Source organism: Bufo gargarizans, chromosome 3 (genome assembly GCF_014858855.1).
Source record: "Bufo gargarizans isolate SCDJY-AF-19 chromosome 3, ASM1485885v1, whole genome shotgun sequence".
NCBI lineage: Eukaryota > Metazoa > Chordata > Amphibia > Anura > Bufonidae > Bufo > Bufo gargarizans.
The window spans coordinates 317,099,311-317,116,899 of record NC_058082.1 but is presented as its reverse complement, the minus strand read 5'-3'; the positions used below and the strand labels follow the sequence as shown (position 1 = coordinate 317,116,899).

The window sequence follows — 17,589 nt, the reverse complement described above, 5'->3', positions numbered from 1 at the left end:
ATGCTGGAAGTTGCAGTTTCCCAGAAGAAACTGTAGAGGACCACAGGTACCGGAATATCTGGTAAACCATACTGACTGAAGACACTGATAAGGCTGTGAGGTCCTTGTGACATCCATATTTCCCAGACCATGTAAGCCGAGCTGTACGCATCAAAGTGATGCTGGGATTACAGGATAATAGACCTTTGGTTGGGTTGGAACTCATGCTGGGAATTGTAGTTTTGCAACAACTGGAGGGCCACAGGTTGGTCATCCCTGCTTTAGACCATTTTTGTGGCCGTGCATACAAGAGTTATAAAGTGGACTTACCAAACTTTTTTTTTACTGTTCCACAGAAGTGTTCTTAAAAAGTTGGACTAAAGAAACGCAGCCGGTAGACCCTGCAGAGGGCAGCACGTCTGATCCTCCATCGCTAGTCATCCCTGCCTGTAACCCAAACGCCGTCTCTGAGGCTTCCCTGCAGACTTCCCCTAGCACAACAACCGTGCCTTTACCGTCTGGCACCATGGGATGTGGAACTCAGTCAGCACCCGCTGTGTCCACCACAGCACCACCATCTCTGGAAGTGCCTATTCCTAGTGGAAGTCATTTCACAGTCACTCAGGATACCTTCATAACGCCACAGACCTCACAGCCCTTAGTAGAGGGATTGACTGTGGTTGCAGGACCTTCTCTGCCGCTAGGAGCCCCTTCAGACACTGTTTTACCAACGCTGGTACAGGCTGCGGTTTCCACTGCCAGTACAGTGCTGGGCAGCAACCCCTCAATAACGCTAACACAGACTCCTAATGCTGCCATTTTGCAACCTAGTCTGGTGATGGATGAGCAAAATATTCAGTGGATTTTGAATGGAACTTCACAGAACCATGAGCAATCTGTAAGTATTCCTACAGAAGTACAGAATAATGACAGATGAAAATGAAAACACAAACAAATTGTAATTAAAGGGATTGGCCGGGCTACAGATATTGATGATCTGTCCTCAGGATAGGTGATCAGTATCAGATTGGTGGAGGTCCAAATCCTGGCACCCCTGCCGATTAGCTGTTTAAAGGGGCCGAGTACTTACCTGCACGCCGTCTCACTTGAAGTGGTGGTGCAGTGTAATTACAGCAATTTTTTTTTTTAGCTTTTGGTAGTAATACCTTCTCTCTTTGTCTAATAAAAATGCAATTTTCCAATGTAGTTTATTAATTCATTACTGGTTTCAAGATCTCTGCTTGCTGTCAAATTAATCAGAACCTTTATTGATTATAAATCTGTCCGTGTCATGTGACTGATTACAGTTACAATATATGCATAGGAGCTCTGTGTGTCCCTCCCCTGACCAGGACAGATTGTTATTCCCTCTGTTCCTATTGAATGACAACAAGCAGAGATCTTGGAAACCACAAGGAATTAGAGCAGGAAGTATATTGGAAAATTGTGTAATACAAAGAATAACTTTCGATCACTGAAAATGGAATACCCTGTGTGCATCAGGAAATGCTGTATGATGTGTATCACACCAGTTAGTACACTCATTGACAAAAAAACATATAATGCACCAAGAAGTTGTTGGAGTAAAACTTTCTATGTGTGAATGTAATGATTGATTACAATATTACAGCAATAGGATAGAAGCTCTAGTACCCTGTTGGGCCACCTCTAGCCTGGATACAAGATGAGATACGGTGAGGCATACAGGTTCCCTATGGTATCCTGCGGCACATTTGCCCACAGATGTTGCAACTGGTCCTGCACACTCATAGGTTTCCAAAGCTGGTGTCCTAGCTGTTCCCATAAATGCTATACTGGCAATAAATCTGGTGGCCGGACAGGCCAAGGAAGTGTTCCAGTCTGGTGGAGACATTCCTGGGAAACCCTTGCTGTTTGCGGGTGAGCTGGAAGCTCTGCCATACGAAGCAACACACTTGGCTGCAGGATGTCCTGCACATATCGCTGAGCTGTTAGTGTCCCTCTTCTAACTACTAGGAGTGACCGACTATCATATCAGATCCTCACACCAGTAGTTTGGGCCACAGCAAAGGCAGGATGGAAGCTCTCACCATGAGGTCTCCATAACTGTCATAGAAGTGAACGGGGTTACAAAAACATTATAGCACGGCAAGCAACATGGTTTCAAGAACGTGTGGGGACCTTCAAAGGTAAATATGTTAGAATATTTAGTATTTCATTATGGAGGAGTTTCAGGAAATTCCCTTATTCTTGGAAATCCTCTTTAAGTACAAATTCATGTATTTGTTGAATACATTTAAATACAGTTACAGTGGTGTTTAAAAGTTTGTGAACCCTTCAGAGTTTTCTATTTTTCTGCATAAATTTGACCTACATCAGATTTTCACACAAGTCCAAAAAATGGGTCAGAAATAAGATATAATTTATTTATTCAGGAAAATGTTCCAGTATCACATATCTGTGAGTGGCAAAAGTAGATGAACCTTTACTTTTAGTATCTAGTGTGAACCCTTTGTGCAGCAATAACTGCAACTAAACATTTCCAGTAATTATTGATTAGTCCTGTACATTGGCTTGGAGGAACTTTAGCTCCATGCTTCAACTTTGGTTCCTCCCATGAGCTGCTTCCTTCAGGTTCTTCCACATTTCTATTGGATTAAGGTCAGGACTTTAATTTGGCCATTCCAAACTTTATTCTTTAAACATTCTTTGGTAGAACGACTTGTGAACTCAGATTGTTGTCTTGCTACATGGCCCACGTTTTCTTGAGATTCCACTCATGGACCGATGTCCTAACTATTCCTTTAGAATTTGCTGGTATAATTCAGAATTCATTGTTCTGTCTATGATGGCCCAGATGCAGCAAAACAGGCCCAGACCATGATACCACCACCGTGTTCACAAATGGGATTATGTTTTTATGCTGGAATGTCATTTTTTTTTAATTTATTTTTGTCTCCAAACATAATGCTTCACATTTAAACCAAGAAATTATATTTTGACTTCATCCATCCACATAACATTATTCCAATAGTCTTCTGGCTTGTCCAGGGGATCTGTAGCAAACTGTAGATGGGCAGCAAGGTTGTTTTTGGAAAGCAGCAGCTTTCTACTTGCAATCCTGTCATGCATGCCACTGTTGTACAGTGCCCTTTTTAATTGTGGACTTATCAACATTAACATTATCTAATGTGAGAAAGGCCTCTAGTTGGTTTTAGAGGTTACCTTGGGTTGATTTGTGACCTTGCAGTCTATTACACACTTTGCTTTTGGCGTAGTCTGGATTGTGGAGTCCAAATTCAGTCCAATGGAGTCCAGATCTTTTTTTAAACTTTTTGCAGCTAGATGAGCATCAACAACTCTTCTTCAGAAGCCTTCAAAATCTGCCTTGTTGATACACTTCCACAAACATGTGTTGTGAAGATCAGACTTTGATAGATGTCTCAGCCAAAATATACAAATAGGAGCTCACTCACAAAAAGTATGGACTCCTAGATATACCGAATGTTACAACCAGGCTGCTGAACCCAAGAGCAACCCAAGAGCCCAAAAAAGGATAAAAGACAATTGCCAAAACGGTTAGCACTTAAGGTATACTAAATCTGTCAATAATAATAATATAAAAAGGATCAAAATAAAATACTGGCGACTAATGGTTAGATCCAAATAACACATAATATAAAACAACATTTAAGAAATCATAAAAGGCACATGGATGGTATCTCGAATATGAATGATGTTTCAATATATTTTTGAATACCTTATCCTGAGTTCTCATCTGCGAGGGCTGTTTCTCCTGCGTCTTTCTTGATTCTCTAGATTTTCCTTTTTTCTTAAAGAGGACCTTTCACTTGTATAAACTATGTGAACTGAGTATGCTGCCATATAGAGCGGCGTCCGGGGATCTCACTGCACTTACTATTATCCCCGGGCGCCGCTCCGTTCTCCCGTTATAGACTCCGGTACCTTTGCTTCTTAAGTTATAGTAGGCGGGTCTTCCCTTGTCCTGTGGGCGTCTCCTTCTCCTAGGCTGCAGCGCTGGCCAATCGCAGCTCACAGCCTGGGAGTAACCAGCGCTTCGTTGGAGTAACTCTAGTCCACCGTAGCTTCTGCCGTGACGTCACGCGGCGCGCCGTGCGAGCGCGAAAAAGCGTTTTTTTCAAACAACGAGCTGTGCCACCAGCCGGGGCAAGCTCTGGAGTTTACAAAAAATCTCCAATACCTACTAGGGTCCAGCCCCCTACACCTTTCCCCATCCCGAACGGCACAAAAGAAAAAAGGAAAATCTAGAAAATCAAGAAAGACGCAGGAGAAACAGCCCTCGCAGATGACAACCCAGGATAAGGTATTCAAAAACCTGTGAGTTTCTGTATTTACACACTGCAGACCTTTCAAGTGCCAATAGGCAGGGAAAATAAAGGGGGTATACGTCGCGCAGTACCTAACATACATATTGCATACATCATTTATTTGATTCTCAACGGTGGCGATACCGTTGCGGTACCGCAGCGTCAGTCCATTTTTTGTGCGAGTGCCGGTGTATTATCAATGTTTCAATATATACTGTCTCAGTAGACTCCAATATATACCATAGTACTGTTGACGTTAATTACATTTCTATATCACAGACTTGGTAGGTTGTGCTGCAGCACACGTTGCAGTCTGTGGATATACAGTACTCACTCTCCTGGAACAACTAGACTTATCTTCTGCTGCTTAGCATTCACCAGGCTGTAGCACAACTGCACACAACTAAAAGGACGTTGCCAGGGAAGGTGATAAGTGCACCTAACTGCAATGTCTTGCTTGCCTGTCAACTGAGCTCCTTGATGTCAAGAGACGTCTGTAATGGAGAGCAGGAAACAGTGCTAGGGCCCACTTCAAATGCAGGAGTCATCAATGCCTTTTCTTCTTTACTGTATGAAACAGCAGATCGACAGAGATTATGCTTTTCGGTGTCTCTAACCCCCTCCTCAGTAGTACAGATCAATGTAAAGATCAGACCTTATCCAGCCTGATGAGCATCAACAACTCTTCTTCTGAGGTCCTCAGAAATCTCCTTTGTTCGTGCCATGATACACTTCCTCAAACATGTTGTGAATATCAAACTTTGATAGATTCACGTTCTTTAAATAAAACGGGTCACCAGCTCAAAACTGCCATCTTATTGATTGAAAACACCTGACTCTTATTTAACCTTCGAATTATCTGATAATCCTAAAGGTTTACATACTTTTGGCACTCGCGAATGTTATATTGGATAATTTTCAATTTTTCCTCAATAAATAACTGGCCAAGTCTAATATTTCTCACTCATTTGTTTGATTCGGCTATCTTTATCTACTGTAAGGACTTGTGTGAAAATCTGATGAAAAACTAAGTCATATTTCTGGAGAAATATTGAAATTTTTGAAGGGTTCACAAACTTTCCAGCACCGCTATAAAAGAACAAACGCCGTACAGCACAAAGAGTCACGACTTCTATCCCTTCTGTCTGAATGAAGTCTGTGACCAAAATAGATGTAACTAAACCTTTGATGAAAACACAAAGTAGCAGCAGCTCTGCTCAGAGCGTGCTACCCATTTGACTTTCATCGCCTCAGCTTAGATCATACAGAGTGCGGATCCCCTAGACTATGTATGGATTCGTACTTTGCATGTTCCAAAAGCAAAGCAGAGTCTATGGAAGCCGAAGCGCTTTGAGCAGATCTGCTGCCGCTTCATTTTTTCATCATAGGTTACCCTTTTAAGAGACGTTTAATGTTATTTGATAGTTATGTTTACTCTGTATGAACTTCTTTTGTAAAATGGACAAAAAAATAGTTGGGTGCTTGATCCACTTATGTTCCCCCGCTTTAAGTAATTAACTTTATTTCTTTACACAGCAGCAAGCTCCAAAGGTAGAGAAGGTATACTTCACCACTACAGTCCCACTTACTAGCACTGGAGGTACGTCTCTCATCAAAGTTGGTAGACAAAGGATGTTACCATTGTTTATATACTCAAAAAAACTGCATGCGACTCTCGAGGCTGGGACCACACGTGGATTTTTTGATGCGCCAATGCCAGAAGTGATTTCAAAAGAAATGGGAAATATAAAGGAAGTATATACATCTCTTGCCTTATGGATCCACTTCTGACAGAAAAAGCTGCATCAAGAATTGCACCTGAAACTGCATCAAAAACGGGTTTTGTGATTCCAGCCTCCAAAGATGCTACATGCCAGATGTAGAGAAAAGGTCCTTTTAGACGGGATGATATTACAGCAGATTATTGGGAAGGAAGTGTTCCGTCCTGACAATATGATGCTTGCTGGTGGAGGATACGGGTGCATTTACATGGAGCGATCTCTAATGACATCGCTCGTCCCCCATACAGACTCGTTTTTCCCGGCAGTAGATTGTGTTTACACAGCATAATCTGCTGTTAGGAAATTAGGATTTCTCGCCCATTTTCCTTGGGGGACACAGACCTTGGGTATAGCTCAGCTCCCTAGGAGGCGTGACACTAAGTAAAACTGTTAAGCCCCTCCTCCATCAGCTATACCCTCAGCCTGGAGATAGAGGCTACCAGTTTTAGCTTAGTGTCCAAGGAGGCAAGACACTCCCTGCTACTGCAGGGCTGTTTTCTCCTTGTTATTTTTACTTTTTCTTCTAATTTTGTTATTTTATTTTTTCCTAGGGATACCAGAGGCGCATTAGACCTCTCTGCTCTCCCGGGGTTGAGCTGCGCCAGTGCCAACTTATCTGCACTGCTGCCTCCCCCACAGAAGCAATAGGAGGATCTGGGCAGCAATGGCTCCCCTACATCCCGCCAGCTAGGGGGTCGCCCGCACGCCAAGCCCCTCTTCCAGCTTCCTGCCACTGCGGTGCCAGTGGCTGAAGGGGCGACCCTGCTGGAAAGGACTGAGGGTGAAGACGTCGGACGGTGAGATGGCTATTCCAGCCCATACCCCGTCCCTATCTGCAGCATCTACCCCTCTGGGTAAGGGGGGCACCCGTGGTCGCTCATTCTGAGCGCTCATCTGCAGGACAATGCAGCACAGCAGCATCCTCAGCACCCCCACGCCGTTCCTCCCCACGCTGCTATCTTTCTCCCCCCCCCTCCCCCTCATTCGGGGCTGACTCCATTTTTCTCTTCTCTCTCTCCCCCTTCCCGCCGAGAACGGGGGGCGGGGCTTAGCGGTCCCGGCAGGGGGCGGGGCTTACGCGCGCGTCATTTTGGGGGCGGAGCTACGTTCTCCTTCACGGGAGACATTTCAAGCGCTGGAGGGGGCGGAGCTTGTTCCCCGTGCTTTCTGCTGAGGTTACCCGCGCTTCCTCACTCCTGACAGGAAGCTGGGACACGGTGGGGGGACTCTAACCTCCTGTGTACATCGCTCGGCTTCTGTGGGCGCTCTCTGCTGCTCACTGCTGTTCACTGCTTCTCTGCTGCTGCTGATCTGGGCCATCTCCTGACGTTCTTCTGAGGCACTGGTAGGACAGTTAACCCTCTCCTAACCCTCCTGGTCATAGCTGCTATAACCCTTTGTGGTCTCTATATTAGAGTACAACCACACTTCAGCATGTCAGATCCCACAGGTGCCCCCAAACCCTGGTACCATGCCTGTACCGCCTGTAAGGAACTTTTTCCGCGGGGGCAATCTGAGCCGCATTGCCTTGCATGTCAGGCCCCGGTGCAGGGCCCGCTTCCCGCTGCGCCCCCCGGTGCCTCTGAACCCCCTGACTGGGCTAGGTCTCTGTCTCAGGCGGTGGAAAGCCTTACACACGTAGTGGGCCGTCTCGTGGATAGACCGCCTCTCCCGCAGGCTGCCACAATCCCTGTCGCACCCGCTGGGACTACCGTTTCTGCCGCCCCCACTGGTTCCCTGCCTCCCAGCGAATCTTCCAGGGTCCGGCATACTCAGAAACGTTCAAGGGTTGAGCGCACATCTTCTCCAGATGCTTCGCTCTCTCCGCCATGCGTGCGAGCTCAGTCAAGTCTATCCTCTCAAAACGATACGCTTTCTGAGGGAGAACTGGCGGATTCGGACGTGGACATGGACTCAGAGCTTCCGTCCAAATTGGCGTCCGCGGTGGGGCATCTTGTCACTAGCATCCGTGATACCTTTCAGCTACACGATGACCCCCCCAGCTCTGAACAGGCCGGCGTGTCCTTTCTCCGCCCCAAACAGGCCTCCAAGGTTTTTCCCATACACGCTGATTTTTCTTCTGTGGTATCCAAGGCTTGGACTCGGCCTAACGTCCGCTTTATTACACCCAAAAAGCTGGACATTTGTTATCCCTTTCCAGCGGATTCTGTGACCACGTGGACATCCCCGCCTAAGGTTGATCCTCCCGTGGCTCGCCTGTCCAAAAGCACTACTATTCCTGTACAGGACGGATCTTCCCTCCAGTCTGTTGAGGACCGTCGTACGGAATCCCTCTCCAAGGCCATATTTACTGCCTCTGGTTCGGCCCTTAGACCGGTCTTTGCCTCCGCCTGGGTTGGCAAAGCGGTCTCTGAATGGGGTTTGCAACTGGAACGGGAGTTAGGGTCGGACGTCCCTGTTCAGGACCTCCGTTCCTTAGCCCAACTAATTGTTCAGGCCGGAAAATTCGTCTGTGAGGCCTCCCTTGATGCGGGTGCCCTCATTGCCCGTTCCTCTGCCCTGGCAGTTTCTGTCAGGAGGGAACTCTGGCTGAAGGTTTGGGCGGCGGACGCCGCTTCCAAACGCTCTTTGGCCGGCCTACCATTCACGGGTTCCCGCCTGTTCGGAACCCGTCTGGACGAACTTATATCAGAGGCCACGGGTGGGAAGAGTACTCACCTCCCCCAGTCCAGGCCAATGGGCGCCCCCCGTGGTCGCGCTGGTTCGTCCCATTTTCGGTCCTTTCGCAAGCCCACCGGGTCTAGACCCGCGGCCAGTTCTTCTTCCTCTGGCCCAGCCCAGGATAGACGCAAGAAGCCGTTTTTTCGGACGCAACCTACCTGGCGCAAGTCCCAGCCTGCACGGGCTCCCACAGGCCAGCAGCCCTCTGCCTGAAGGTGCGCCCCCACCCACCCGGGTGGGGGGCCGCCTTCTCCTATTCAGGAACGTATGGCGGGCCCACATCTCAGACGCATGGGCGCTCGAGATTGTATCTTGCGGATACAAAATCGAATTTGCGTCCATTCCGCCAGACCGTTTCTTCCGATCCCGTCCTCCGCGAGATCCCGTGCGAGTGGCCGCCTTCTTCGCGGCCATTCACTCTCTAATGGACAAGGGTGTCGTCGCCCCCGTGCCTCCGACGGAAAGGTTCAGGGGGTTCTACTCGAACCTCTTTGTGGTTCCCAAGAAGGAAGGCTCAGTGCGTCCGATCTTGGACCTAAAACGCCTGAACCGTTGTCTCCGACTGCAGAGATTCCGGATGGAGTCTCTCAGGTCCGCAGTGGCCTCCCTGGAAAGAGGGGATTTCATGGCCTCAATCGACATTCAGGATGCATACCTCCACATTCCGGTTGCTCCATGTCATCACCGCTTCCTGCGCTTCGCGGTGGGGGACGATCACTTCCAATTCGTCGCCCTTCCCTTTGGTCTGGTGACGGCTCCTCGAGTGTTCACCAAGGTCCTGGCCCCTGTCTTGGCCCTTCTACGTTCAAGAAGTGTTTTTCTTCTCCCATACTTGGACGACATCCTGGTCAAGGCACCCTCCTTCTCTCAGACATCCCGCAGTGTGGAACTCACTCTGGAGACCCTGACGCGGTTCGGTTGGATTATCAACCACCCCAAATCTTCCCTTACCCCCTCCAGACGGCTGATCTTCCTGGGGATGCTCCTGGATACAGAGTTGGCGGAGGTCCGCCTTCCGTCGGACAAGCGTCTGGCCCTTCGCGGGTCGGTTCGCAGTCTCCTCCGTCATCACCGCCCTTCCCTCAGATCCAGCATGCGGTTGTTGGGAAAGATGGTTGCCTGTTTCGAAGCGGTGCCGTTCGCACAATTCCGATCCCGCACCTTTCAGAGGGCAATTCTGTCGGCCTGGGACAAATCACCGAGGAGTCTGGACAGGACCTTTCTTCTGCCTCCCCTGGCTCGGGCTTCCCTCGGCTGGTGGTTGCATATCCCTCTAAGGGGGAAGTCCTTCCGTCCACTGAACTGGCTGGTGATTACCACAGATGCCAGCTTACGGGGGTGGGGGGGGGTTTTCCCTCCCCGGTCCGTCCAGGGCGTTTGGTCTCTATCGGAGTCCAGACTTCCAATCAATATTCTGGAACTGAGGGCGATTCTTCTGTCCCTCAGACACTGGACCCATCTGCTGAGGGGCCACCCTGTTCGGATCCAATCGGACAATGCCACGGCTGTGGCATACATAAACCATCAGGGAGGCACTCGCAGCGCTGCAGCGATGCAAGAGGTGACCCTCATTCTCCTCTGGGCGGAGACGCACGTGCCGGCCTTATCTGCTATTTACATCCCGGGGGTGGACAACTGGGCGGCGGATTTCCTCAGCCGGTCCACCATCGACCCGGGAGAATGGTCCCTGCACCCAGAGGTGTTCGAAGCCCTTTGTCTTCGCTGGGGTCGCCCCGACGTGGACCTCATGGCCTCCAAATTCAACCACAAGGTCCCCCTATACCTGGCCAGGGCACGGGACCCGAAGGCATACGGCGCCGACGCGCTCGTCCTTCCGTGGCGCGAATTCTCCCTTCTGTACGTCTTTCCTCCTTTTCCCCTCCTGCCACGGGTTCTTCGGAGGATCGCGGCAGAGGGCGTCCCCGCGATTCTAATCGCCCCGGATTGGCCCCGCCGGTCTTGGTACGCCGACCTAATGTTGCTGTTGGCAGACGCACCGTGGCCACTGCCCTCCAGGGAAGACCTTCTCTCTCAGGGACCGATCTTCCACGAGCATTTAGGCTCGCTACGTTTGACGGCGTGGCTATTGAGACCGCCGTCTTAACGCGACGGGGTTTCTCCGCGGACGTAGTCCGCACCATGATCCGGGCTCGTAAGCCCGTATCCTCTAGGATCTACTATCGGGTTTGGAGGTCCTATCTGGGGTTCTGTGAGTCCCGGAGCATCCCACCTCTCCGGTTTTCTCTTCCCACAATCCTGTCCTTCCTCCAGTCGGGTCTGGACCTGGGGCTGTGCCTCAGTTCTCTGAAGGGTCAGATTTCGGCGCTGTCTATTCTTCTCCAGCGTCCCCTGGCCCCTCTAGGGCCAATTAAGACCTTTTTACAAGGGGTGGCTCACTCTGTTCCGCCGTACCGCCCTCCAGTTCCTTCCTGGGACCTGAATGTGGTGCTCTCGGCGCTCCAATCAGCCCCCTTCGAGCCTTTACGGGAGGTCTCCCTTCGCCTTCTGTCCTGCAAGGTCATCTTTCTTGTGGCCGTCACGTCTCTCCGACGGGTGTCGGAGTTAGCGGCTCTTTCTTGCTCCGAACCTTTCCTGATCTTCCACCAGGATAAGGTTGTGCTTCGGCCTGTCCCGACTTTCCTGCCAAAGGTGGTCTCCGCCTTTCACATCAATGAGGACATCGTCCTTCCGTCGCTCTGTCCCTCTCCTTCCCACCCCAGAGAACGGGAACTGCACCGTCTGGATGTGGTCAGGGCGTTGAGGATTTACTTGGAGGTCACCGGGTCCTTTCGGCGCACGGACTCCCTGTTTGTGGTTCCGGAGGGTTCGCGCAAAGGGTTGGCGGTCTCCAAGGTGGCTATTGCCCGTTTCATTAAACTGGCGGTGTCTGAGGCTTATCGAGCCAAGGGCAGACCTCCGCCTTTCGGCGTCACTGCTCATTCCACCAGAGCAGTCGGAGCTTCCTGGGCGCAGAGGCATCGGGCCTCGGCTGAACAGTTGTGCAAAGCAGCCACTTGGTCCTCTCTGCACACTTTCACAAAGTTCTATAGGGTGCATACGCATGCATCAGCGGATGCTGCTTTGGGCCGCCTGGTTTTGCAGGCAGCGGTTTCCTGATGCTCTGGTGGTGTTCCGCCTTGGGTTTGTGGTCCCTCCCTTCTTGGACTGCTCTTGAACGTCCCAAGGTCTGTGTCCCCCAAGGAAAATGGGCGAGAAAAGGAGATTTTTGTATAACTTACCAGTTAAATCTCTTTCTCGCTCTTCCTTGGGGGACACAGCACCCACCCTTCTGTGTTTGGTTACAGGGTTATGGTCTGGCGCCCCGTTGGGTTGCTGGCTGGTTGTTTCCGTTATTGGTTGTTATCCTTTCACTACTTGGACACGCAACTGGTAGCCTCTATCTCCAGGCTGAGGGTATAGCTGATGGAGGAGGGGCTTAACAGTTTTACTTAGTGTCACGCCTCCTAGGGAGCTGAGCTATACCCAAGGTCTGTGTCCCCCAAGGAAGAGCGAGAAAGAGATTTAACTGGTAAGTTATACAAAAATCTCCTTTTTTGTGTTCGCACAAACGGTCCAATTACCCGGTGAACGAGCGTTTTGGTCGTTCATCAGGTAATCAGCGGTACATTTACACCGACTATGAACGCACGTTGGCAATGATCTATGCAATTCTCGGCAGTAAAAAGGTTATTATGTAAAGAAGGCTACAGGTGAGGGGTGTATCTGAAAACTTTTATAATGTTATTATAATGATTTAGCCTAGACCCTACTAATTATTTTTATTGGAGCCAAAGTGTACCTCCAATTATATAGAGAATTGATTATAGTGTAGGAAGAGTGCACTGGCATGATGGACCGCTGCCAGCCTTTTTCGTTCTCCCTCGTTCTCAGTGCTCATCAGGATTTGAACTGAGAAATCATCTCTAAAACACAGTTGCTTTTGATACACATGGTGAACTGAGTAGGGCACCTTGCCCTTGGCACCTTGTCTCAGATTGTTCAAGTTTTCATCTTAAGGCCAAATTGGGCATATCTATGTTGTGGGCTGAAATGGATCAAGGAGCTGTTAAAGATATTTAGGTTAGAGCTACCAGGTGCTTGCAACTTGTTTAATCTTTTGTGAGCCTTTCTGCCTTTCCCCCCAAACATACGCACACACACATCACCGCAGTTTACCCACCACTGGGGTCCAGCTCCTTCGGGCCACCACTGCCTTGCTCTGGTCAGATGCATGGGTGACAAGTCACAGCTGCAGCAGCCGCATGACCCATAGACACCAATAGAGTCAAAACCACACCACTAAATAACAAAATCTTTATTGTTACACATCAATAATATAAATATGATAAAATCAGTCACAAAAGCGTCATACATATACAGAAAAAGGAGGATACAATGGTCCTGTAGTAAATAGCTTCATATATCACATGGGCTTAATACATCCAAATCAGGTGCCCAAACCTATCATCAAATCACATAGGTATATATAGATAAATAATGTGCATAGTGAAAACCAGAAGGTTAATATGAGTAACGAATATCACCAGATAATAAGAAATAAAAGGCAACCATATAAATAAACATACACTGAGCAAAAATATAAATGCAACACTTTCGCTCCCATTTTGCATTAGCTGAACTCAAAGATCTGAAACATTTTTTACATATACACAAGACCCATAACTCTCACAAATCTGTCTAAATCTGTGTTAGTGAGCACTTCTCCTTTGCCGAGATAATCCATCGCACCTCACAGGTGTGGCATATCAAGGTGCTGATTAGACAGCATGAATATTGCACAGGTGTACCTTAGACTGCCCACAATCAAAGCCCACTCTGAAATGTGCAGTTTGATCATACAACACAATGCCACAGATGTCACAATGTTTGAGGGAGCGTGCAATTGGCATGCTGACTGCAGGAATGATTACCAGAGCTGTTGCCAGTGCAATGAATGTTCATTTCTTCACCATAAGCCGTCTCCAAAAGGTGTTTCAGAGAATTTGGCAGTACATCCCATCGGCCTCACAACCGCAGACCACGTGTAACCACACCAGCCCAGGACCTCCACATCCAGCATGTTCACCTCCATGATTGTATAAGACCAGCCACCCGGACAGCTGCAGCAACAATCAGTTTGCATAACCAAATAATTTCTGCACAAACTGTCAGAAACTGTCTCAGGGAAGCTCATCTGTATGCTCGTCCTCCTCATCGGGGTCTGGACCTGACTGCAGTTCGTCCTCGTAACCGAGTGGGCAAATGCTCACATTCGATGGAGTCTGGCACGTTGGAGAGAAGTTCGGTTCACGTATAAGTTCCGGTTTTCACTGTTTAGGGCAGATGGCAGACAGCGTGTGGCGTTGTGTGGGTGAGCGGTTTGCCGACGTCAACGTTGTGGATCGAGTGGCCCATGGTGGTGGTGGGGTTATGGTATGGGCAGGCGTATGTTATGGACAACGAAGACAGGTGCATTTTATTGATGGCATTTTGAATGCACAGAGATACCGTGACGAGATCCTGAGGCCCATTGTGGTGCCATTCATCCACGACCATCACCGTGGCAGCATGATGATGCACGGCCCCATAATGCAAGGATCTGTACACGATTCCTGGAAGCTGAAAACATCCCAGTTCTTGCATGGCCAGCATACTCACCGGACATGTCACCCATTGAGCATGTTTGGGATGCTCTGGATCGGCGTATACGACAGCGTGTTCCAGTTCCTGCCAACATTCTGCAACTTAGCACAGCTAATGAAGAGGAGTGGACCGACATTCCACAGGCCACAATCAGCAACCTGATCAACTCTATGCGACGGAGATGTGTTGCACTGCGTGAGGCAAATGGTGGCCACACCAGATACTGACTGGTTTTTCTCCTGTGAGGTGGGATGGATTACCTCGGCAAAGGAGAAGTGCTCACCAACACAGATTTAGACAGATTTGTGAACACTATTTGAGAGTAATGGGTCTTGTGTATGTAGAAAATGTTTCAGATGTTTGAGTTCAGCTCATGCAAAATGGGAGCAAAACCGAAAGTGTTGCGTTTATATTCTTTCTCAGTGTATATTACAGGGACAAGCCATAGCCCATAATGATTGTAAATACAGACCAGTGTGCCTCCAACCCCGACGTATACAAACTTCCTCAGGGGAAGTTGACATGTGGAGACTGGAGTGAGACAGCAGCAACAAGGGACTGAAGGAGCCAGGACCAGGTAAGTATGCTTCCTTCCGCAGATTCAGCGACGTAGGGGGCGGTCTGGCAGAAAGGCCTCCAAAGGTGAACAAGCCCTTTAAGGTTTATCATTGTTCTGTAACATCTATAACATAACTCTGTTGTAATTTGTCACGATTATTTGGTGGGCACCTGCCAATAATTGAGCTGAACCACATACATACGAGGGCAAAATTGTTGGTACCCTTCTGTTAAAGAAAAACAACCCACAATGGTCACTGAAATAACTTGAAACTGAAGACAAAGAAAGCTAAGAAGAGAATTTTATAAGGAGATTAGAAAGAAAATTATAGAAAAGCATCTTAAAAGTAAAGGTTATAAGACCATCTTCAAACAGCTTGATGTTAATGTTAGTAGCATATGTTATTCTGAAGTTTAAGGTCTACAGGACCGTAGTCAACCTTCCTGGACGTGGCTGCAAGAGGAAAACTGTGACCGAGCAGTAGGCTCCCGAGGAGTAGGCCATAATACCTGTGGACAGGTGCAGAAGTCTCATTGAGAGTTATAGAAATCGCATGCCTCAAATGGTTGTGCCAAAAAATATTAAGTTTTAGGGGTTCATCAGCTATCAGATCGGCGGGAGGGCTGACTCCCAGCACACCCGCCAATCAGCTGTTTGGAGAGAAACCAGCGGTGAGAGAGGGCTGCCTTCCCTTCACTGTGTACCTGTTCGCCACTGTAATTTCACCTCAGGGGTCCCATTCACATCTATGGTACTTTCCCATTCATTTGAACAGGAAGGCGACGTCCCATAGAAGTGAATGGGACGCCATTGCTGTAATTGCACTGTTCACCGCTGCAGTTGTGACGGCGAGCAGGTAAACAATGAAGAGAAGGCCGTGATCATACCCCCGCTGCTTTCTCTTCAAACTGCTGATCTAATATTTATCACCTATCCTCAGGTCACCAATATAAAATAAAGTGGACAACCCCTTTAAGGCTACCATCATTTTTGTCCAGGCCAATTTTATTAGTTATTTATACATTTCATAAATTATTCTGTTGAACCACAATGCAAAAGCAATGTCTGATTTTCATTAGTTGATTTTAACAAAATTTTTATTTATTATTACTTTTGTCAATTTAAGTTTATTTTAGTGACCATTGTGGGTTTTTCTTTCTTGAAAGGGGTTGTCTGGGTTCAGAGCTGAACCCGAACATACCCACATTCTCACCCAGGCATCCCCCTTATATGAACATCGGAGAATTTCATGCTTCCGCCTAGCAGTGTTCCTGGTGACGTCAACGGCTCTAATGGGCGGGTTTTACGCTGCCATGGCCGTTTTACAGGCTAGGGCATAGCTGAAGCCGGCCTATTAGTGTCGGTGACGTCACCGGGCTCACTGCTGGGTGGAAGCCTCTGCCTAGCAGTCCCTATGGAGAGATCATTCAGCAATTCAGCGCATGGCAAAGGAGAGCATCGGAGCATGAAATACTCCAATGCTCATATTAGGGGAGTTGCCTGGGTGAAAATGTGGGTATGTCTGGATTCAGCTTCTTTAACGGAAGGGTACAATTGTGTCAACGTGTGTATGTATAGACCTTCCATATCCATTTGTGATTCTGTGCTGCAGATGCTTAGCCTCCTAACATTGTGTGTTTTTCAGGTACCACTATGCAGCAGATTGGTTTGAGCCTTCCTGTTATCATCATAAAACAAGAAGAGTCCTGTCAGTGTCAGTGTGCCTGCAGAGACTCTGTTAAAGAGACATCTGCAAACCGCAAAAGATGTCCCACCCCAGACTCGAACAATGACCCAAAACCAGCAGCTGAGCCATCCCCTCCTTATTCTGTTCCCCTTCCACCATCACCCTGTGAAGGAAGCAGTGGACACTTAATGAACTCTACAGACTCTCAACCATGGACACCTTCTTCTATAGACCTCTCAGACTTCTTGTCCCTCCGAAGTCCAGAGAAGTCCTCCTCTCTGGTTCCTATGGAAGCCTTACTGCAAGATGACATCAGCCTTAGCGGTTTTTCCAAGTAGACTGGAAAATCAGCCAATGGACTGGAAATTGTTTCGGATATTTTTGTAGTCTTCTTACTTGCAATACACAGTATCCATCTCTGGCTACATAACTGACATCTCTACATTCAAACCATTTTATTATGTGATAGATGAACAGAGTCTTTTTATTGTATGGATAGAAAGGTAGCAGCTTTACCCTGTGGCACTGAGAAGGGTTGTTAGCCAGGATACACAGTAACCCATTGCTTTATTGCACTTTAAGTCACTTTGTGGAATTTCAGGGGGTGTATATATTTAATGTAACTCATGACATAGGTAAGTCACTGGAGTTTGTTTTATGAGGTATTATTGTTACTAGACATTTTACAATGGGACAGCTATATAAAAGATCATGTTTTAATATTGGCTTTATTTGCATCATTTCATGGAGGGATGCTGAAAGCCTACTTATGATCACGTTGCATTCTTGAAGTGACATCCCAGTTACTTTTAAGTTCCAGTTGCTAATCTTTTGCCATTAAAGGGCATCTGTCAGCAGATTTGTACCTATGACACTTCCTGACCTGTTACATGTGCACTTTGTAGCTGAAGGCATCTGTGTTGGTCCCAT

At 48.0% G+C, this 17,589-nt stretch overlaps 1 protein-coding gene across 2 annotated transcripts in view; it reads left to right on the top strand.

The window, feature by feature from the left end:
• Positions 1–17,379, top strand: part of MTF1 (metal regulatory transcription factor 1) — a 38,142-nt gene extending 20,763 nt beyond the window's left edge. The window contains exons 8-10 of one of the 2 annotated variants that reach the window (XM_044284817.1): positions 336–877; positions 5,847–5,907; positions 16,618–17,379. In XM_044284817.1, coding sequence (XP_044140752.1) covers positions 336–877; positions 5,847–5,907; positions 16,618–16,997 — 983 coding nt within the window. In that variant the 3' untranslated portion in view covers positions 16,998–17,379. Of the gene's footprint in view, positions 1–335; positions 878–5,843; positions 5,908–16,617 lie in introns of both variants that reach the window. The other variant, XM_044284816.1, reaches the window with a different exon arrangement.
• The last annotated feature ends 210 nt before the right edge of the window (positions 17,380–17,589 follow it).